The 23,915-nt window shown below is 44.5% G+C and overlaps 1 protein-coding gene across 4 annotated transcripts in view; it reads right to left on the bottom strand.

Moving 5' to 3' along the window:
- Positions 1 to 206: 206 nt before the first annotated feature.
- FGF12 (fibroblast growth factor 12) overlaps positions 207 to 23,915 on the bottom strand; it is a 232,338-nt gene continuing 208,629 nt past the window's right edge. For 2 of the 4 annotated variants that reach the window (XM_087739171.1, XM_087739170.1), the window contains exons 4-5: positions 9,298 to 9,496; positions 223 to 679 (exon numbers count right to left, since the gene is read on the bottom strand). In XM_087739171.1, the coding sequence (XP_087595297.1) occupies positions 561 to 679; positions 9,298 to 9,496 (318 nt within the window). In that variant the 3' untranslated portion in view covers positions 223 to 560. Of the gene's footprint in view, positions 680 to 9,297; positions 9,497 to 23,915 lie in introns of all 4 variants that reach the window. The other 2 variants (XM_087739168.1, XM_087739169.1) reach the window with 2 other exon arrangements.

The following is a 23,915-nucleotide window of genomic DNA, read 5'->3' on the forward strand; positions in this document are numbered from 1 at the left end:
TCCATCCCTACCTTTCCTGCTTTATGAAATATCCCATCCATCCCCAGGGAAGCAGGGATGGAAAAAACAGTGGTGTGAACGTGAGGTGAAAGTATAAGACAGAAAGCACAGTCCCAGGCTGTGTTTCCCATGTGTTTCTCGCACATCATATGCTAAGTTCAATTTTCCAAAAGCTTTGTTTTATTTTTAAAGTAACATCTTTATTATTATTATTATATTTATTAGTTGTTATCATTATTATTATGCAGAGATGAGATTTTTTTTCCCCCTTTGATCACAGAGCAAACAGTTTGCTTTTGAAAATGTTAATGGAGTCCTGATTTAAAACATTTTTTCTTCACTTTTTTTTGTTGTTTTTGTTTTTTAAAACGTTGCAACAGGCAGGATCTGGGGTTCGATTTCCTTGTCCTACACAAAGAAAGATTCTGGAGTTCGGACTCCTAGCCACTACCGGTAGGTCCTGCCTTGCTCAGTTGTCGTCGTCTCAGTGTGGTTTCGCCAGGTGGGGTGGGTAGGTGGGTGGGAGGGGAGGAGTTGGAAGAAGGGAGGGTATTTGTCAGCTATGTCGAGTCTTGGTTAACAACTTTGCCTCCATTCATGGTTGGTGTCCCTGAACTTTTTCTTGAGCGTCCTTGTTTTTCTCCAATTTCATGCAGCGATGGCTCTCTGTACATGCACACTGCAAACAGAAAAGACACCCATTAACAGCTCTGAAGTCACAGACATTAGCGACCATAATGAATCATTTCTTTTTATGTGAGGCTGGAATTCCAGGCCCAATAGATACACACACACACACTTACAGAAACCTCAGTGACCCAGCAGTAGATCCTGTTACCAAGCAGGATCTGTCACCTGCCCTCACTGCCAGTCAGGTCTTCCTTCTCTCTCTGGATCCTTCCAAAGGCACAGATAGAAACAGGGGTCGTCTTTCTCACAGAGAAGTCTTTCTAGGTTTTCTATGCTTTACTGTTTTTTCATGGTATATTTATATATACAAAATAAACATTCCAGTTCACAGCACCATGTATTGTCTTGAGATGCTGATTATCATCTAATAACAGGCCCAAGAATTACCTGGTCCCCTCCAACAAGAAGCCCTTCAGAGTCTTGAATCAAAACTATGCTTGCATCTGTGCCATCCAGGCCTTCTGGGTGTTAAGCTCCGATTCTGGAAGTGATGACTCAAGCCCATTTGGCTCCTTTGGCCAAGAGCTGAGGTCTGCTCTCAGCACTTCTTATTATTTTTCCCCTATAAACCAAGACAGCCAGCCAAGGCCAAGGCCGTGAGCAGACACATGGGAATAAGTTCAGTGACAACAAGCCAGGAGCCATCTCAGCTCTGCATGGTCACCTGGCAGCACCTGAGAACAAGGTGGATGGAGGGCACCTTCTCTCCAGACCCTGGCTAAGCAATGTGCGTCCTATAAAAATGTACTTGCTGAAGCCTAGACAACCTAAGAAGGCAACGTCTGCCCAAGGCACGGCACATCCCCATGTCCTGTGCAGCATAAAGCATTTATCCAACTCACCATGTGGACTAAGTCCTCATGGCTGTCCTCGTGCTGTGTGAGATGTGCCAGAGCAGGGGCACGTGCTGAGTGGCTCAGCGTCTCACACCAAAGGGATCATGTCTGATGAGCTCATCACAAATGTGGTGGGGTGCAGATGTGATTGAAATAATGAGGCATCTCAAGGGCAGGCACGTTGGAGTTGAGAACTTGAGGTAGGTCCAGACTGCAAATGTCATGCCCAGATCTTTGCAAAAATTAGGATAGAAAGAAATCATTGTGTACTGCTTCATTTTGTAAAGCTGTCACGTCACGAGCAATGTCACAGAGCTTAAACACAGGGGACAGAGCCCATCAGGTTTTGGTTCTGGGTAATCAACAAGAACAAAATTTCAAAAATTATCTGAAGAAATGAAAAAAATATCCCATGTATAAAAAGGCGATGTAAGTGCTTATATTTATAACCTCCCCTGATTTGCAAATAAATCCTGGCAATTAGAGGCAGGCTGCAAATGACATTATTGCTCTGCATTTTACTCCTAGCTAGATAAACAGTTATAGCAGTGTGCGACAATACAGGACAGAGATAAAGTGCAGTCAACTGTGTATTAATAGGAGAGATATTGCATTGAATATACGAGTAGTGAAAAAATATTACTTTTCCCATGGAGCATTTTTCATGCAAGGCTTTCAAAGCAGTTTAAACACACACGCTAGCTGGGCCTCCCAGCGTGGCTGCAAGGCAGATACTGCTCTGCAAACTGTTACTGCTGCTGGAGCCATTTTTTTATGAATATGAGAAAAAAAAGAAAATGAATGACTTGTCCCATGGATCTGGGCCAGGATGAGCAATGCCAGGACTGCCCGTCAGCTGCCCAGACAGTCAGTGCTGTCTGCATGCTGCAAGGAAAGTGTGTAGCACAGTGGCAACAGAAGGAAAAGAGATCTCACATCCCCTTTCAGCTGCTGAGCTGCCCCTCATACCTTGGTGAGTGTCACTCAACAACCTGGTGATGGTAAATTTGCCTGTTGTGGTGAAGTACCTAACAAAATCTTGAAGAACAGTATGATAAAGTTAACAACTGAGGAAAAGCTGTGCCCTTGTGATTTCTTAGCCTGAGTTGCAGAGCCTTTTGATGACACTGAGGATCCACATCACTTCTGTGAGAGACCTTATTCTCTGACGTGATGTTTGCCCAGCAGAGTTGGGTATTTCTGCCGGCATTGCCACAGTGCCCCTGATGTCCCATACACAAAGTCCTGCCTCAAGTGCAGTATTGTCTTCACCCTGACCTCTCTGGTCCCAAGCTAAAGCTGGAGGGACCTCCATGAGCTCTTCCCCCAGGCAGCTGCACGTAGTAAGCTCATCTTACCTGCATCCATCCCCAATACCCCATTGGGCTGGGTCAGATGCTTAACCACAAGGGCTGAGCCTGAGCAAAGCCCACAGCAGCAGCAGCATGGCACGTTGCCTTTCTTCAGCTCCCTGCCTCTCACCATGGCCTTTGGGCAAAAACGTTGAGCTGGTAACAAAGCTCACAGAGTAATGAATATAAATCAAGCTACAGAAGTAAACAACATTTGCAGCTAAGAATTAAGGAAACCCTGTATGTAGCAAGCAAATAGGGCAAGAATTATAAGTTTATCTTCCAGTCTAGTGCATGATACAAGCATTGACATGGGGCATGACTGGAGGCTGCTCACATTGTGCTCTTAAGATAGACCTGTCAAAGCCTCTGTACCAGACAGGCTGTACCAACAGACCATGCCAGAAAACCTGCAGCAGTATAGGACAAGCGTTTTTTTAGATACACCTACAGTATCAGTGTACACAGTATTTATATGGCATCACACACAAGATAGTGCCTGGATATTTTGCTACAGGAGAGGTTTGTGTGCATGTGCTGAGCTACGGCCATCACTCAGTGGTGGCTGCAAACCCATGTGCACTGCGACACGCAGGTGTGTGTGCACACAGACACACGGTGTGTATGCACACAGCCACACACGCATGGGGTTTTAAGGACAGTGTGACATGTTGTGCAACACAAGCTCTTGGATTGCAGTTTGTTACTCCTTGTACTGAGGAAGCTTGGGTGTGACTCACACACGATGTTAGTCATGGACCGGGGAGGGGGTTGTTTGCAAATGGACTGTTGTGAGTGCTCAGATCTTCCCGGCTTTAAACTAAATCTTTGTGGTTCAGGACCAGCACTCACTGAAAGGTCTGTTTGGGGTCCCTGTGTGCATGAGACACACTGTCCCTGGCACCTGCATCAAGGTAAACTAGCAGCAGTGTGACAGTCGGCATGCCCAGACGCTTGGGAGGTCTGCTGGTGCACACAGCGCAAGGCAGCTTTGGAAGGATGAGCAATTTGGCTAGAACAAGAGTCCCCTCCGTGCTTTGCCTTGCTTCTCCCACCCACCCACACCCACACACCAAGCCAAATACAGCCCTTAATGTCTGGAAACCAAGTTAATGCTTTGGAGCTTCAATCAGATAATCAGCTCCTATGTCCCAGATTCTAATCAACACATCCATATTCATGCTTTAATTGGAAAGTGCCGTTAGCTTGATCTGCTGAAGAGCCACAGGCATAAATGGAAGGGGGTGAGCGGCAGTAGAGCTGTGCCGATGTCTGGTTCTTGCAGCTTTTGATTCCCTGTTTCCCTGCTAACCAGCCATGCCTGCCATTCGTATGCACAAGGAAACAATTTCGCGCAAAGAAACAACTCGCAAATTAGGCAGGAAAGGGACTGGAGGTACAAGCAAGAGGGAAGGGGGCGGCGGGGAGCATCCTTCCCGAAGGCGAAGGCATGGAGGGGGCTGCCTGTCACCCAAGAACAGCTCCATCTCTCGCCTATGCGCTGGCACAGGATCCCAGCCTCATTTCTGCTTCCCAGGCTGCTTCACTGGCACACCACCCACATGGTGAAACCGAAATCACCCTGTGCGGCTTCCCTGGGCGTCAGGGACTGCCTGAGTTTGGGAAGCACATGCCATTTTGTGTCCTGATCCTAGCATTTCTCACTTGGCACTGCTGCAAGTTGAGGAGGTTCAGAGGATGCAACAAACTCCATTTCCTTTCTCTAGAATACAGGGAAAAGCTTATTACAGGACCTTGGATATATTCTATCCATCCAGCGTCACTCCTGGCTTGCCCTGCCCCAGAACCTAGCGAATTAGGAGGAACTAAATTTTTCCCAGGTTGCCGTTTAGCAGGTAGGCAGGTTGTTAGCCCGGCAGGATCGCAACACTCCCCGACAGCAGCCTGGACCAGTGTCTGGGCAGGGCTGAGCCCACATCCTCTGGCAGGCAGCCCGGGAGACGGGCTCTTTCCCTTGACGGACGCCACGGCTCAGGGTGTCGGTATCTGCAGTAGCAGCTGCATTAGCCAATGCTTCGGTGGAGAGAATTAATTGTCTGAGCAGCAGCTAGGGGCAGGAGGGAGCAAGTGATTATGTATCCTCGTTTTCTGCCTCTAATTACTGTGCTCCAAACCTGGTCCCAGCTGATGCATTTCAGAGGCATTTGAGCTCGCATCTATCTGGCGGCTAAATGTGCAGGATGCTGCCAGATGGAATCACAGTTTGTTCAGGTAAAAAATGCAGGATGACAAAAAGCCAAGCAAAAGCATGCTTAAAATATATTGCATTTGCCATCTAATAAGATGATTAGAAGTTTGATAGATGAACAAGTGAGTTAGCGTGGGATTGAAAACATACCAAAGCCTGCCCACTTGAAAGACAGACCCAAAAGAGGAGCTGTGTTAACAGACTGATAAAGAGTGTGGGGTTTGTCTTTTTTTTTTTTAAAGAACACTTTTTAGGATGTTTTGTGGATTAAGGTGATACCTTTGAAGCATTTTCACTAGGCCTACCACATCTTCCTACTCAACAGTGTCTTGTACTTTGCAACATCTGAGGACTTTGCTTTAACAAAATCGGCACGTTGCATCCCTGGGAAAACACACTGGGAAAGAGCTGGCTGCTGTTCCTTGCACACAGATATTCATCAGTGGTAATAAACGGATCAGATTAGTCATTAACAGGTCACCTTCATATCTGATATGTGTTCATGTCATGAGGGCTGAAGCACCGGGAGTTTGGAGTTAGGGGCAACTCTTCTTACTCAGATGAAGAGTTGTCTTCTGCTTTCTGTGGCCAGATTTGCCACCCCAAATGCATTCTGGCTTGGGCCGGGTGAGAGATGAAATACAGCTCTTTTGGGAAAGCAATCTGGAAATGATGTCTTCAAGGAGAAGGAAATACAAATAACAGAGCACATCCACAACAAGCATCTGATAAAATTCTCACTTAAGTGACTGAAAAAGTCTCCCATTGTTTGAGATGGGTTTGGATATTTAAAAAAACAAGAGGTGCTGTGGACGGTAGTGTTTGCCCAGCATTAATCACTACAGACACTTAAAGAGACTGAAATTGCTTCAAAAGATTGCTTGGTGTCCAAGTGACAATTACACTCAAGCTAATTTCTTGTGCAGTCTGGTTCAATCTATATGTCTGCACTTTAAGGGCTCATTTAGCTCGAACGATCAGTGATCAGAAATAAAAATATCAGAAGAAATGTGTTGCGTATGTGTGTTTTTAACCAAAACTGGCACCACATAGTACATTAACTGCTGCCTGTCAGGCTGTTTGCCTTGGCTTTGCCTGTGCACAGATGGGAGAGGAACTTAACGTTTCCCCTGTTATTACTTAGTAAGTTTTTTGTGCTTTCATATTGATTAAGCTTAATGCTATTTCCAAAAACAAACAAATCCTACCTACACTAAACCAAAAAAACCCTCCTACCAATCAAAACCCAAAACTTTTCCAGTTGGTATCTAGTGACTTTTGCACAGAACACCTCCAGCATTCTGGCAATCTACAGGAGTCAAAACACATTGTGGGATTAGCACAGCATAAAGCTGTAGCTGCTAAAAGGCATAGATAACACACACACATGTACACAGATAGCACTGTATATATCTGCACATGTACACATATGTAGTCCTTAGAAATTATCTGAGAGGGTATTTCATATTTATTTACTGCCCGTTTGCAGCTTCAAGGAGAGGACTTCTGAATTCAGAAAGCAGTATGAAGCAACGGGAGTCAAATGAGCTCCCAGAGCAATCTGGGCTTTTTTGTGTTGCCTTTTCCTGCGAATGCTCTATTCACTAAGCTGCTGCATAATTTTTCTGCACACGGCAAACAACTGGGAAGTTTCATCTCAGAGATAATTGCCACTGAAGTGGTGGGTGAAGTGATTCCTAGCAATGTATGTAACACCTCCCCTTCCCAGGGGACCAGATTCCTCCTTGCATACATTACTGTGTCAGCCATCATGTGGCAGGGCTAACGCTGGCGGTGGTACCAGAGCCCAAGGAAACCTGGGTGCGTTACTGCAGATGGAAGCTCAAAGTACTGGCCTGAATAAGCAGCAAAACCCACATGCTGGAGGGTGCCACAGCATTTAGCAGAAGGGACATGTAAATATAGGAGGGGAGTGCTTTGAATACTTCTTTAGAGTCATGACAAAGAGAAAGAAGCTGTTAAAACAGGGAAGGAATTGCCCCTTTTCTGTAACATCTCTGCTTGCAAGCTCTGCCCATGGAGACTTTGATGCAGCACAGAGAAATCACGTGGAGCTGAGCGCGTTTTACTCCAACCCTCCCCACAAGCCTCTGCTACCTCCAATGAATCTTAGGCTTGGGAACAGAGTCCTCCGTCTGGAGTCACAGTCCCAGACAGCTGAATGCTTTGGGAAGCTGACACGTGCCTTGGCTTGGGAGACTGCCAGCTCTTTGATGCAGCAGCGCTCACAGAGGCTGACTGCAAAGCATGTGGAGGAGGGAAGGGGTGGAGGAGCCCTTAATTTGGCTGCCAACTTCCAAAGCGCTCACTCGCTCAGGAGGTTATGTGACAGCTGTGATTGAAGCAAGCGTGGGAGGATGCAACTGCAGGAAAGGGAAGATCTCGGGCTGGGCTGGGTTTTTCAAAATGAAGGCCGGAGCGGCATTTGCTGCAAGGAGAACTCTACTGTGGGTCAGGCACCTCTGTTAAAGCAAGGCTTTCCACAAGGAAAGCCACAGGGATGGCCTAGTTTAATGCATGCAGAAGACAACTATTGAGCCATTCAGCAGACGCCACGCATGCTACATCAAAAAAAAGATGCCTGGATTCAAAGGAACCCACTGATCAGTGCCAACACCCAGCCAGGCAGAAAAGAAATACCAGAAGGAGCTGGAAACCCAGCTGTGAAAGCTAGTGCTTGCAAAAGACTCTCCTCCCCGCCAAGGCAGGAGAGGAAGAGACAGAAGAGAAGCTGGTGACTGACCCCATGCCTGAAGCAGGCCCTGTTCCTTAGCAAAACTCAGTGAGGGCTTAGGGCACCAATCCCACTAATGCCTCAGATAAACAAGAAAAGGCTCCTGGCTGCAGAAAAGCTGTTGAAAACAAGCATAGGACAAGAGGCTCCAGGCCGTTCTCTACTCTTTCAACATCTCCATCTCCTCTGCAAAGGCCACAGATACTCTGGGAATGCTGAGTTGAAGTTCTCTCATCGTGCTTTGCTTCAGTGGTCCAACAGACGACTTCAGCCTGCCTTCCTGAACTGGCCTTTCACTCACACACGCACACTCGTCTGCCCCTGTGCCTTAGTTGGGAAGCTGTTAGAACAGCTACTAGTGCATGGACTTAGCTGTGGCCTCCACCACTTGTGAGTGGTACCTGTCAGGAAAGCATCAGTTCATTCCTTCTCTCCACGTGTCCAGCCCTGATCCCACAGCCAACATGGGGGTAGCAAGAGGGGGCACGGAGCCGTGCAGTCGAGGCCAGCCCCAGGCTGCTGTGTGCCCTGAGGTGGCCACTGGCAGGTCTGAGATGGGGTCAGAAAGGCTTACCTAGTTTGGGGATCGAAAAGTAGTGCTTTTTCGAAGCCAAAGAAAAAAAGAGGTCTCCTTGTTTCCAAAATCACACTAGTACCTGTTAAGTACAAGGCTTATCACACTACATCTCTCCATTATCAGGGGCCAGCTCACAAAAAGCAAAATGCCCTGGCACGAGCCTGTGGCACACTTCAGTAGTGTACAGCCAGCAGCAGGAGGGCAAAGTTTCAACTCCATGACTTTCACTCACGCTGTGATGAAGACATACGGCATGAGAACATCTCATCTAACTTTGGACACCTATGGTAGCAGTTTCTCTACTCCCAGTGACTAACTAGGATGTCTTTACAAAAGAAAAAAAACCAGATTTAAGTTATCTTAGGGTAGACATATAAAGTACATCCACAGCTGTGCTGGTAGGACCCATTTCTCTCCTGTTAATATAAACAGAGTCTCAAAGTCTAAAATCAGGTGAGATAAATCCTGTCTCTACTGACTCTACGTGGGACTGGAAACCCACTGAATGAGTTGGGAAAATCACCACAGAGACCCCCACATTATGGTCACTGATGGTTTGGATTCCTTTTGAACTGCTGGCCACTCAAGGACTGCTTTCCTTTCCCAGTAACTTCTCATGTTGCTGGGCTTTTAAATTCATCCTTTAGCAACCCAAAGCTGAGAAACCCCTTTGGGATGATGTATGAAGTTTATTATATGGGAAGGAAAGCAGACAAAATGCTAACAGTGCAGCCCAGCACTTTCCTGAAATGTTACAAACATTGTCCTTGCTTTCTGGTCTTGCAGCCCAACAGCCCCATCCAGGAAGCCCCAAATCTGCAGTTGCAAACTCCCCCTCCCCATGCCCCACTGATGGAGGCAGCGGGCAGATTCCATACCTTCAATGGGTTTGGGTACAAAATGTGATGAGGGTTTGGTTTTTTTCACTCGGTTTCCCTTCATAATTTGACCTTCTTTATTGAGTCCCAGGAACCACGCTCGGCCGGATTCTTGCTGCCGGTACAGCGTGGAAGAATAAATAACGTAGTAGTTTTCAAAGACAGATTCCTTAAATTTGCACTCTGGTGTGAAAACATCCTGCAGTGAAAGAGAGAGAGAAGAAAAAGCAATGGAAGGAATTAATCACTGATCTCCTAAATTAGGAATCACTGAGTGATACACGACGGTCACGCATTGCAGTTAGTTTAAAAACAGAAAACAACAGACATCAGCGATACCAGCTCCCAGCAATAATACGCATCCAGAAAACTCCCCACTGAAAGGAAAACGTTCTCCTACCCTGGCAGAGCTGTGGTTTGCAAAACAGCCTACAGTGAATGGGCTTGAAAAAAATGCAGGAAAAGTCAGGAATTTGTTAGGATTTAGGCTGAAATACTAAGCAAAAAGGAAAAAAGAGAACTGAGAAGCAAAGACACAGCCTTGCTGCTCATCTGCTGCTCCCAATGCCTTCCCCTGGCTTTGCTCTTACCTCCCCTGTGATGGGCAAGAAACGTGCAATGGTAGTTGCCTAAAACATTGAGGTTTCTTCAAATTCTTATGGGCAAAAGGCAGTTTATCAGGGGCATTTAAGTGGATTCGGAGAAATGGGACTACAAAAGCAAGTAAACAACTTATTTATTTTCAAAAGCGACAGGAGGAAGTGCTGGCACAAAGCCTGGAAATCTTTCAATAAAAAGAAGGAAGTAATTTTAAAGATTTCTGACACAAGTATTTTGTCAGATACTGAGAACTGGTCCCACAGCTGCCCAGGAGCCCAGAGCACACATGGGCCTGTCCGAGACACCCCTGAGCCTGTGCCGGCTGTGCGGGTGCCCGTGCCTTTGCCACTTGTCCTGGCTTTGCATAAAGTCTCAAGGAGGAAACTACACTCAACTATGGACCAAAACCTGTCATGTCCCAGTAACTTTTCAAGATTTTTAACAACAGGGAAATATTAAACGTCTTTTAAAAGAGCTGGCTGGCCAGGGGACTCTGTGGCAGTGGGCTCCCAAACCTTCACTGAGGCAGATGTGGTTGTTGGTGGGTTCGTTTTTTTTCCCCAGACTTTGATTTTGAGCAGAAAATTCAACCTGGCCAAACAAATTCTCCCACTGCGTTCCTTAAAACTATGCCATTCTTGCAAAAAGAGCTCAAGCCACAATGAATATGCATTTTCTGAAGAAAAACTGTTCTAACAAATAAAATCCCTTTTTCTAGAACCCAGACAAGGTATTGCAGAGCCCCGTGAGTGAAGGCAGGTGCTGCTACAGGCGAGCGATGCTCTCACCCAAGCCCTTGCCACTGAGAAGTCTTCGGGAGCTTCTCCAACCTTGCTAATGGAAAACCCATGACCAACATCTGAGCAAAGCATCTGGAGTAATGCTACATATTTACCGCAGACCTCATTTAAGAGTGAACATTTTGAACATTCAGCAACACGGAGGTATGTATTCCCAAGTGCTGTGGGGGTTATATAAAGTGTTGCTGGTCTGACAATAAATCCAGCATGCAACAGAGCTACTGAGCCAGGCAGGCTTGAAGCCACAGAAGATAAAGCGGAGCAGAAAGTGCAGAGCTGTGCTGCACACGTGAAGTTTGCATCAATCATTAACGCCACACAGATAAAAACACCATCAGCCCAACGGGTCATTTTTCTCCTATCTGAAGGAGTCTTCCTTGCTGGAGAAATAAATATTTTAGGAAGAAAGTGAAACAAGTTAAGGGAGATCTAGATGACTTAGAGCACTATAAAACAGTGTTTGAAGTAGCTTCCCAAAAGATCAGTGTTTAAGCACTCCTTAAATCTGCTCTTTATCTCCAGGCTTTGTCTTGCCTCAGAAGGCGCAGCTCACCAGGGAGCCGGGCAGTTTGCAGCGGCTGCCTCCGACAGACCGGCTGGCTTGGGGGCTCTCCTTGGCATCAGGCCCAGCCAGGCAGCAAACCTCATGATGGAGAGCATCTCTAAAATCAAACTGGACAACTCAGTCCCCTTTCCCATGCCTTGGTTACCCCATTAATAAAAACTTACCAAGAAAATTCCCTTTAAGGGGGGACTGAAAAGTTGGTAGGCTGTGAAGGATAGCTACCAACTTGACCAAAACATGGAATTTACTGTGAATGAGATATCTGGATCTTCAATGTCTGTTTTTAATTTCAGCAAAGACTATTTTTTATTTTCAATGAAGAAGAAATATGAAAGCTAATGCATTTTAAAAATGTTGTTTCAGAAAGAAAACAAATCTAGATTTTATTTAAAAGTTATTAAAAATCAAGTTTTCAGATAAATATCTATTTTAAAATCACTGCAGTATAGTATTTTATGACATGCAGCAGTAGTTCATAAAAGCAGATGCCGTATTATATATCCACTTGTACCGATAAAGCAGGAAAATTATTATATTATTTTACAGCAAACGTATTTAAAGACACCAACCTAATGAAGATTTAAGAAAAAGAAAGAAAAAAACAGTGATTTCCTTTAAATGTTTAAGCTCCTCCACAAGCAAACAAAACTGTCCCATTGTTTTTGTGAGTTGGCTGGTTGATTCCTCATCCCCCACAATTCAGTTGAAATTCACTTCAGGACACTAACCATGGCAACATCACCAAGAAACATCCCGGCTCTGTCCATTCGGCAGTTTAGAAAAACCACAAATTTGACAGCTAAGTTGTACTTAAATAATGCAATTATTTTTGTTCATTATTATTATCCTCCTTATGTATATTACCTCTTCAGCAACAGCTAGTGTCCCACTGTGCCACGTAGGGACAAACACACACCAGGATGCAATTCGTCCTACCACCAAACTGACATGCCGCAGGGTTTTCACAGGTTTGAGCACCAGAAATGTTTGGTGCGGGCATTACCACATGCAGACCTGACACAAAGAGCAAGCAGACGGAGAAGGAAAAACCAGTTGACCAGAAAGGAGATGGGACAGACAAGCAGGACGTAGGCCACTCTCCCAAGCACCACCTGGGGATATCTGGAGTGTCCTCTACGTCTATTTAACATCCAAACCCTTATGTTTTTCTTCATTGATATCTTCTTGGTGGCCAATGTCAAGCTTTCAGCTACATCATGTCACTTAGTTTCTGCACATGTGTCTTGCTGATCGCTTTGGGGCTACCAACAACAAAAGGCTCTTGGGATATTAATGGCAGAACCTCTCTACAAGCTTCACTGTCAAAATTAATTGTGGCAATTATGTGGAATCAGATGGGAACTGCTGTTTCAGTTGTCTTGGGCTGAGAAGAGCTGGGAAGAAAGAGGAAAGTGCAGGTGAGCTTAACAGGCTTCACACTAATACAGCAGTTCTTAGCAGCCACTGCTGCACAGACTGAAATCTGAGATAACTGAAGGCATTTTTTGAAAATCACTGAGCTATTGGCCAGAACTCTGGGGCATGTAAGCTTTTTTGTTTGTTTGTTTTGTTTTTTAGGATGAATACAGTGTTGATGAAATGTGCTAGATGGGCAGACCTGGAGTCCAATACTTTCTCTTCATCCCACAGATACAGAGTGGGTAAAAACAGCAAAGGGATCCTCAGGCTGTGTCCCCCACGTGCTTCTGACAGGACATAAGGACATTCTCCTCCAGAAGTAATGGTATGATAACCCCTGGGGTCAAGGGCACCCATTTCACTCTCTCATTTGGTGCAGGGACCATTTGAAACAGGCTTATAACAAACCCCACTCAATTATTTTCCCAACTCTCTCCTTGACAGAAATAGCATGACCAGGTACAAAACAGTGAGAGGACAGATGGCTTCATCTTTTAACCACTGGTCTTTTTTCAGTCTTTAAACAAAGAAATAAATTGTGACTCCATTTTCTGTACAAACTCCATAGAGCTCTCGGTCCCCTGTCAGCACCATCATGAACTCAGCTCACTCAGAAAACCCACCAGTTCTCCTCATTAAAAAGGATGCTTGTGATTTGGAGAAAAAAAAAGGAAATTTGTCTGCTTTTATCTTCATGTGAAATATGTGTCTTTGGCTAAATTATTTTTGCATACAAAGTGAATAAATACATTTATTTATCTACTATTTGGAGATACAGAGCCTGGGGTATTTTGTTAAAAGTCTACAGATATTACTGACAGCAGTTTGAAAAAGCAGATCTTTTTTTAGTTGTTAAACTAAAAACCTGCATGAAATATTTGTAAAAGAAATGTTAGTCATTTACATGCAAAATGATTAGCATCTGCATGCAACTTGTTTTCTGTATCTCAATCCAATCCCTTGAACAAAAGGCAATTCCAGTAAGAAGAGTAATTAGATTTGCTTTGAAAAACAAACATAGGTCTGGTTTGTGCTAACTCCAGTTTTATTGGAAATTTCACAGTCTAGAAAAAAATAAAATGGTAGCTATCACATAGAAAATTAGGGAGACCACATTCAATGACACTTGGAATCAAAGAAGGGAGCTAAATGGATGCAACTGCTATTTGGGGGGGATTCAGTGTGTCAGACCTGCTCAGGGAGGGTATAAGGTACCATGAATTGCCTAAAAAGCTATTTCTGGTTTAGAAAAACAAGATGTTTCATTTATCCTTGATCCCAGTAGCCTCCTGCCATCTGTAGATGGAAATGTGGACGGGACTTCCAGGCACAAGCCAATCTCTGTAGCACTTGGGCCAGTCTGGTCCTTCAGAGAGGTGTTGGGAATGTCTGGCCTCATCTGCCCCTGTCCCTAGCACAGCCTGGGGGTGATTTGTGAGAGGACACATTTTTTTTCTCATCTACCTCAGCTTTCACCTGCCCTGGTAAATCTAACCCAGTCTCTTGGCCTTGAACATAGTAACTTTGATTGGACTCTTCTTCGCCCTTCTGTAAAGCTGGAGAAGCTCCACAGGCATCGGTGGAGAAGCATCGCTGTCAAACCTGTGGCTGTGAGGCTGCAGGGTATTCAGGGAATGCACTGCCACCCTCGGATGTCTCAGCTCCTTCAAAAAATGCCGATCCAATGGTGTCACAGCCCCAGTGCAGGCATAGCGCTACCAGAACAGTGGACAGCCCTGGTGCTGCTTCGAGCAAGAGTGAGCAGTGCCAGCCCCTGCCCGTACCAGGCTGGGAGCATCACTGACACTGGCAGCCCAAGCATCCTCAGCTGGGAGGTGCAAAGAAAGGATCCCACAATAACCAAGAGCATGGCACTCCTGGGCACTGATCACAAGAGCAAGCAATTTGCTCACTTGTTTGTTCAGACCAAGCTCTGACTGGCACAGAAGCCCCTGATGTCGCCAGACCACGGCAGAAATGGTGACAGGTTTCCATGTGCAATGCTCAGGGACAGCCAGGAAGCCCGCAGAAGACTGTCACTAGCTGTTGTATTCAAATCCAGCTGCTCACTCAGCGTCCCCCCAGACTGGGCCACTTCTTTGTATTGCCTGCCATTTCCCTACAAACATTCTCAAAATTGCCAGATAAATAAAGATCTCTTTTTTCCCCCCCTTCAAGATCTCCTTTTATTATAACCTGAAGGAGAATAGCAAATATACACATCCACACGCAAACCTAATGACTGCATAAATTTAGTCACTGAAACTAGCAGCAATAAAAGAAAAAGCCCATTCTGCAAGTAGTTTGTGCCATGGTTTAGGAAAGGGATGTTAATTATGAGTGTTGAAATATCTAACTAACACACTCCCAGAGTAACAGTTTTCCTTTGTTTACAGCACTTATGGGTTTCTCTTTTACGTTCTGCACAATTACTGAGCCAGATCTTCAGATGGGATAAAAGCACTAAACTGCACCAAAGTCTATGGCATGGCAAGGCTTTCCTTCCAGAGAATCTGGCTCAGGATACTTACTGATGTTAGTGTTAATACTTAGAGCTCATCAAGTCATTTAAAACATATTAAGTAGGAATCATAAATATCATCACAGCTATCAGCAGTGGCATTTCATTGTGGTGCGGAGGCAAACCATGGAACAACTGGATCATGTTCGCTATGTCTGTATAAGTGCTGCTCCACCCCAGGGGAAAGGGTGGCACTGCAGAAGAGCATCTGCTTTATGGTGCTCTTTACCCAGTAAAGCCCATTTTACATTCCCCACTGACCTCAGCCAGAGCAGGGTTTAATCAACACCCCTCTGACGCCAACAGCACCGAGAAGTCCAGCATTGGTATAGACTTGTGTGGATAAACAAACAAACCTGTGTGGATAAACAAAGACACCTGATTCTCGAGAACATTTAGGCTCCCAGATGAAATGCAAATGCCCAACTCCCATTTAAACCTGTGGAAGTTCAGAGATTAAACATGTCTTTGAATATCTAAGAATTTGTGACCACAAACCTCATACCATAGCACTTGATCCTGGCATACTCTTATTCCCAGGACAGGTCTTGAACCACGTAGGTCCTGTTCACAGGATAAGTCCTACACAGAGCACAGCAGCACTCCCACAGGCAATGATGCCTTGTGTACAGCCTGATAGAGTTCAGCATCCTCCTGCCTCAGCATAGCTTCTTCCATGACCTAGGGTTGCATCTGTCTGGAAATGCTTTAAAATAATTGTAGCTGAGCTCTCTCCTGGCACGTGATCAAGAACCGCAAATGTGCATCCAAACTTTACAACTCATCACATCTTTGTCCAGATGGCAGGTGATATTCTACTGTTCACACTCCACTTTTCCTCCCCCTTCTAGCTCCATAAGAGATTGGTGACAAGTCTTCTTGGTGGCCTTTTAGAAGTAGGAGAGAACAGATATGTTTTAAAATAACAAGCTGCTACATGGGAGTGTACAGCCCTGCTACAGAGCAGAGATTCACTTGATGAGACAATATGGTATCTGCAAGTATTCTGACTCCGCCTGGACCATCTGTGGGTTGGAGGGAGCACATTTTCAAATAAATCACCATCCATGCAGGTCTGTTCCCCAGCTCTGGGAGCTGAGAAGCAGCATTAGCAAGCAATCTAACTTACTGCCTCTGAGAAATATAACTAGAAGGCTATCTGCCCTCACTTCTGTGGGAACTCTCTGTGCTCAAGGTACATATTTGTTCAGTTGGCTTTGTTTACCCAAGCAAGAGGTGGAGTGCAGGTCTGCTAAGTCTTGCAAGAAGACCCAATATTCCTGGACAGGCAAAAAAAATCAAGTGCCAGGCGAGCCTCTGTAATTAAGCTGCAGATCTTTATATGTGGACACAAGCTGTCCTAAAGCACCTTTCTGTGTTCAAGGACTGATTAAATTATCCATGTGACCACAGAGGAAGTTTGTGAATGCTGGAGACAAAGGTGTGATTGCAGCGTGGACGTGCCCAAGGTAACCCTGCAGCAGCAAGGACATCTGCCTGGGCACACAACAGAGTATTGACAAAACCCATGGCAGGTTCTGCAAGACACACTGAGCTCCATTCTGCCCTGGCTAACTGGTTAACTGGATCAAAACAAGCTCGTATAGATCCACACGAGCTATGATCTCAAATTTGGCTATAAAGCAGATGAACCCAGTGAGTTTTGGGGATCCAAATTCAGACCTGTCCATCCCACCATACTTCAGTACTGTGTTCTGCTTTCAGCTCTTGGCCTGTCCACCGTGCAGGCACATTTTTACCAAGTACTTCATAAAGATAAAAATGTCCAAATTCACTGCATTGGCCTTTGGCGAGCTGCTTATGCAATCCTGATAGGAACACAGCTTTCAACTTAATGAGTGCTGACAAGAACATAACTTGGGATGACTCTTCAAGCCAGGCTGCTCACTTCCATACCTCCCTGGAGAGCCAGGGTAGGCTGGGTGAGAGAACAGGCTCCAGGAGTAAGATTTGGGTACTAACAACTGCACAGCTCTGTGTACAGTGTTATCTGGGGAAGGCTGCGCATCGAACAGCTCACAGAGAGCAAGTGACATACTTTGTCTTTTGCTTCAGTTTTTCTTAATGATGGACCCCAACTTTGAATTCATGGTTGGATGGAATAAATTTTCATCCCTTCTTTTTAAAATATAAGGTATATTTGGATTTTAATTGATTGATCTGTTTTTTAATTTTGGTTCTTATTTCAAGCTGGAATTTTAAAGCCTTTTAAAATTTGGAGCCATTATGAACTGGAATAGTGATGGCAGCATAGCTCATTCACATGGCACTTGGCCCATCCAGTTCAGCATCACTCTTCTAGGAAAGCAACTGCTTCCTACGGAGGGATTTTCTGACAGCATTGTCTCTGGTATTGCATTCCTGGCAGCCTGGGGATCTGGTGAAAACCCAGGAGAATTTCTAACCTGGGAATCCCAACTCATCCATTGTCTTCTCTACATTGTGTTTTCCTGACAAACTGTCTGAAATTGGTAACAATGTTATCAACTCTGCTTACTCCAAAACAGTATCCAGAAATATATCTTTGCATTCAGAGATAATGATCATGAGACAAGATGGTACAAGATGAAGATATGTTAGTTACACACAAGAAAAACAGATTTCCTAAATTAGCGTCGTACTGCCTCATCTGCTAAAGCCTGAAATAACTATGAAGAAAAATAATAATATAAGAACCCTAGAAACACAGCCAGATGGGATGCTTTGAACGTGTGATTTCTCTATGGGGCCAGAGAGTTTCTTGGCATCAATTTGAGCCTAAGCACAGGGCACAACAAATTGATTTGTGGCCTTTGGTTACTTTTGTGATATTGCTATTTTTTTTATGGTTGATAATAACAATGGATAAACTAAAATAATGATTATGCATTTATAAACATGACACTATTTTCTTCTGATAGTCAAAATAAACCTCTGAGTGGAAAACTAGCAGTGAATGTTAAATTTACCATGCTGTTATTTATATTAAAATTATCCTCAAAAGCTCAAACCGGTATGAATGCTTTGGGCATTTAATAAAAATGCCCTCACCATGACAGAAGTATAGGGAAGACCTCTTACTTTCTACATTTTTGTGCTGAGAACCTGAGCACAGAAAGACCAACTGGCTTGTTGGGTGTTCTGTAAAACAAGAGGTGTCAGAGCTAGTAGAGAAACTTATTTCCCTTGGGTTCCAGTTCAGTTTCTTAGGCAAAAGCCCTCTCTTTCTGATATAAATGAAATAATGCAGTTATAACAGTGTCAGGGAGAAGGGAACTGCAAGCGAGTCCCAGACCTAGTAAGGCAGAGTCTCCAGTGGACGGTGTTTTATCACACAGGCAAAATTGTGTTTGTTCTTACCTGACGGTACAGCCCTGCACATAGTGCAAGTCCGAAGAAAGGAAACGGCCTTAGCCCAATTTTCTGTGTAGTTCATTTTTTGAAGTAATACATCACGTGGGCAGAAGATAAGAGGACTTGCCAAGGAGCTCACCAGGCCTATTACAACAGTAAGCTGCTGATGTACTGAGATAGCCTCTTTGCTTTGACTCTTAAATTCAAACCATGAGACTCGGTGGAAACACACCATCTCTGACACTCTCCCTATCTTTCCTAATGCTGGAAAGATCTCTCCTGCATTAAACCAATTTCAGAGCTGTCATGACCAGGGCTGGAAATTCAATTTCTTTGCTGCTAAAACTTCCATCCTGAAAATGAGTGGTGCTAGATTATTAATATTTTGACAGCTTACTGACAGGTTGGCTACAACTGACCAATTAACAGTAAGTCCTGTGGTCTAAAGCATCAACTGAGGCTGGGGTGAACTGGTGTTGGACAGGCAGGATCTTACAACCAAGATGAAATGTTATGAAGTGTGACAATTTATGTGGCGTTTCCCTCCCCCTTGTACCAGCTGCTGCGGCGCCTACACAGAGAAAAGGAAAGGTTCATGGCATATTCTTGGGTGGAGGCCAACTCTGCTGCCCACTGGGAGAGCCAAAGGGAACCCACCAAGATCTGTGCCTCAAAGCCTGGGTCCCAGCAACATTTCTGCTAACAAAGCCAGCAAAAAAAGTCAATGGTGCTTCCTTAAAATCTGCCAGGGTGACCCTGAGGTGTCTGCCCCATCTCTGCTGGGGGATTGCTTTATCACAGCCCACATGCCCAATGCTTCAAACCCCTCTGCTCACCATCCCAATCACCAGTGAAGGTGGGTATGTGCTATAAAGGAAGACTGTGAAGAGGGGTTGCAGGCACATTTTTGTTGGTCCTGAGCATCATATACTGGCAGTGGCGAGAGCTTGTTGGTGAACACCTGTCACGTAACTGAGGCATTGGATTTTAATTCCTGACAGCGGGCTCCTCTGCCCGTCCTGACTCCTCCAGGCTCCATGTCCTTGAGCCAGACACTTGGGGCTAGACTCCCATCCCAATTCTTTAAATTGCTCATTGTGTATGAAGAGCCTGTCTTTGGTTGTATACAATAGAGGGATATTCAGCCTGAAGAATGAATGAGCCTCCAGCTCCTCAGAACATTTTTGGGAGAGAAAGAGAGGAGAAAGAAAGTGCTTGGCACGAAGTGCAGACAGTCCTTTTTTCATTTATTTTCTGGGAATTCAGAAAATCAGCCAACTCTGCTATGATAGAAGTCCCATCCACATATTGACCACAGTACCTCTGCATAGCCTGAAAGAGCTGACAGATCTCACAGCCCAAAACAACTTCATAGAGAAGACTGGGCTTATTTATACCTTGAATGGATTTCCACGATATGTATGTGCTGACAACCTGACTTGTTCTTTTTCTGTTAGTTTCCTTTTGATGTGAAATAACCCATGGACAAGGCACAAACATTTTGAATGGACCCAAACTATATCACAGCTTAGATCTGACTGTTCCAGCGTAAGCAGCCAAGTGACCCATCGTAGCTGACGCTTTGCTTCCCAGGAATCAGACAGATGGAAGTATATCATCAGGGATTTTTCAGTAGTGGCTATAGTGAAATTTTTCACTCTGTTGCACACTCTGCTAGAGAACTCAGATTAGCTTTGGCATCTGATCCTGTTCAGAAGCCAACTAATGACTGCAACTTCCAATCTAAGATAATATAGTCACTCTAGAGAGAGTAATATAATACACTAACTCTATTTGGCACAATGCACAGTAAAGCAGGAGACCATTTTATTGTGTTACTGGTATAGAGAAGACTGTGCAACTGTCTTTAAATTATATGACCCAAAATACATCAACAAAGCAATCCAGAGTTAAAAATTGCTGCTTCCTATTTGTAGCTAATTATTACAGCATGCAGTCTCAGTGAGATCCAGGGTTTACACTCAGATCTGTAGACATTTGATTTTGTTTTACAGAGGCTGTGTCTACAATGCAGGACCAAGTGCGTAGAGTGAAACTGTTGGTGGCAAGGGTCCGACACTCCCACTGTAGACATTTCAGAATGGGTTCAGTCTGGTCTAGCTGTCACCTGGTCCCATGGTCTGAATATCTGGCACTTTAGAGGCACTCCCGGAGGGCATCCACCAGTTTAGCTTAATCCAAAAGGAATCTAGCTTGCACAGCCTAAGATCACTCTGGTACAAACCAAAGAGCTGTATGTGAGGGTGACTGGAGGGATTGCTCCAAAAGTGCAGTCCTGGTCGGAACGAAAACACTAATCCCAGAGATGGCTGGGATAGTTGGCTTACTGCAATGGGGTATAATAAAGTAGGCACGTGATGGATGTGAAATGTCAGTGACCTACTGCACATTGGTGATCCTTAAAAGGAGCTGAGGGCCCTGTGTACGCTCTGATCGAAACACACACTGGAAAACAGGGATGTGAGCAGCATGCTGTAACCTGGGTGGTGGCTGTATACAAGGTCCTCTTCTCCTGCCATATGGAGTTAGCACTTCATATTGTTCCTTTATGATCTGAAATGCCTCACAGCCACACTGAATATAGCAATAAGAAGCCTTCCAAAAAGCACTTACCACCAACATCCACAAAGAGAAACAGCTACATTAGCAACAATAACAAAAAAGGTCTGTTAAGCCTGCCTATTTGAATCCCAGTACCTCGCTTGCAGAAAGCCTGGAGTTTACTACATGTCACAGCTGGAACCTTCAGAGGGCTGAAAATATTTTTCTTAGCATGATAAATTTTAAAGAAATCTTGTTCATCTGTTCTAGCAAACATGTTGGGAGGGGGAAGGAAACCTCAGGGCTGTCCTGACCATAGAATCATAGAATTGTTTAGGTTGGAAAAGACCTTTAAGATCATCAAGTTCAACCGTTAACCTAGCACTGCCAAGTCCACCACTAAACCATGTCCCTAAGCACCACGTCTACCCATCTTTTACATACCTCCAGGGATGGAGACTCAAGCACTTCCCTGGGCAGCCTGTTCCAGTGCCTGACTACCCTTTTGGTGAAGAAGTTTTTCCTAATATCCAACCTAAACCTCCCAGAAGAAACATGTCATCCTTCTGCTGCTCCAGACCAGGGGGAGAAAAAAAAAAACAAAAACAAAACAAAAAAAACACCACAAAAAAACCACGAAAGAGAAACCATTTGCTCATGGGCATAACAGTCCTTTCTTACTATCCACAATATTTCATGGTTTTCATATGTTTTCATCAATGCTAAGTCCTGAATCATTAGTGCAGCAACAAGAGCAGAATTGGATCTTCTAAGAATCACTAAGGCTGGACTACACATTCTGTTCAAGGAATAAACACTGATTCATGAATGTTTCAATTAAAATGGATATGATCACTTTCATAACAAGGGAAACAAAGGAGAAGATTAGAAGTCCTGTGGGAACATAACATAGGAGAAAAAGACACAAAGATAACCTGTCCCACAGTGTGATTTAACTCAACCAAAGGCAGGGACTTCATGCAAGCAGAATGATTTAGCAAAACTCTGTTATCTGATGATGTCTTCATACTAATGGACCTGAACAGTCAGTTCTGCCCCTATAGTCTATGGTGCTGGGGTCAGCAACAGGCACACGGTGTCCCACCCTGTCCAAATCTGTCACACAGGGCAACAAATAGTGTAGCCATGAACGACAGTCAGCATATTTCACAACACAAAAGCATGTGGAAGGTGAAAACCTGTGAAGCAGAAATTCAATCAGGCAAGTGGCAGAATGCTGTTAAAATCATTGGAATTTATTTACTAGTTTTACACTACTACATCTCTACTGACCTAACCAAAGCATATTAGCAAACTGCTAATACACACAGAAGTACATGCAACAAGCCTGTGCACTTAGAGGAACACACAGAAAGTAAGAGCACCATGGGGATCATTTGACTTAGAAGAGGGCAGTAAAAAAATATGAGGCATGTGAGGCACAAAAGAAAAATAATGAGAGCTGTGAGATTTTGCTTTTTAAGCTGCTCATAAAAAAATAAGCTTTCAACTGACAAGGATGCTTTAAAAAGTCCACTTTCTAAATTTAACTTTGATATTGAAAAGTCTTGGGTTTTGTTCTTTTGTTTTTTTTTGGTTAGCGTAAATTTGATAAAAAACGAGGCGTGATAATCCTGGCGCTACACATTTTCAAAAGCCATTTTTTAGCTCTAGCCTCTTCAGAGGATACATTTGCATGGATACAAAGCCCTTGCAGAAAGAATGTTCCTTAAGGGCAGAGCTGGCTGTAGGGTTTAATACGGTAGGAACTGAGATTCAAAATCAGCAGCATTCACATTAATAGCCATTAAATTATTTATTCATATCAGGCTCTGGAAGCCTGTAGAAAGACTAGGTTGTTCTGAAGGGCTCAACTCTCATAAACTTTGTTGCATGAATTACTTTCAGTTACTCTCATTCTGAGGGATGTACATTCACTTTTACAAGTCTTGATGTACACTAAAGCCTTTTGTTCCTTCTTTCCCCAATTTTGTGACTAAGGAAAAAAAAAGTCTGTGCACCCAGTAATGTCCATATCCAGGAAGCAGCTGTCGTGGTGCAGCACAGCCCAAGCTCCAACACAGCAGGACAGAGGGTGTGCAGTGTGGAAGAGGCTCCCTGAATTATTTGATCCAGTCCTTGCTACAGCACAACATCAGTTCTCAACAAAGTTCCATTCACAACGCTCTGATTTCTTTCCCCCACAACTCACACAACAAAGCTCTTTCGAAAGCCAAATGCTCCAAGAGCTACAAATCTTACAGCCAAAATCTAGCCCAAAGCCCCCAGTGACACAGCCATTAGGTTCAGGGGTCTCGAAGGACTCTTGTGGAAAGGCTCTGCAAGGAAGGCAAGCGGGTTTTTCAAGCAAACTGACCGCCTGCACCCCATCAGCCAGCTTCCCACAACTGCGGGAAAAGCCATGCATCACATCTTGCCTGTGAGGCCAGAGGAACAAGCAGCAGGGCCACAAAAACTAACCTGAGCTGCAAAAGACACCAACAAGGTGGTATTCTACACTAAAAAGTTCTCAGCCTTTTTTTCTCCCACTTATGTCCTGAGCCCTACTGCTGACCTTGATCTGTTTAATTACCTCCATAACCAAATTACACTGTAGCAGAATGTAATTATGCAATCAAGTAATGAGCTATGGTTCTGCTCTTGGTCTTGTATGCGAAGCCACCTTTGAAGACGGCGATAAAAGGACAGCACAGCCCCATGTACCAATTATTGGCTATGATGCAGGGGACAACGTCTGCTGGCAACACTGATCCATCAGCTGCTTTTCACGGGCAGC

The sequence above is a fragment of the Nipponia nippon genome, unplaced genomic scaffold, assembly GCF_047370975.1.
Source record: "Nipponia nippon isolate SJK-2023a ecotype South Korea unplaced genomic scaffold, ASM4737097v1 scaffold_7, whole genome shotgun sequence".
NCBI lineage: Eukaryota > Metazoa > Chordata > Aves > Pelecaniformes > Threskiornithidae > Nipponia > Nipponia nippon.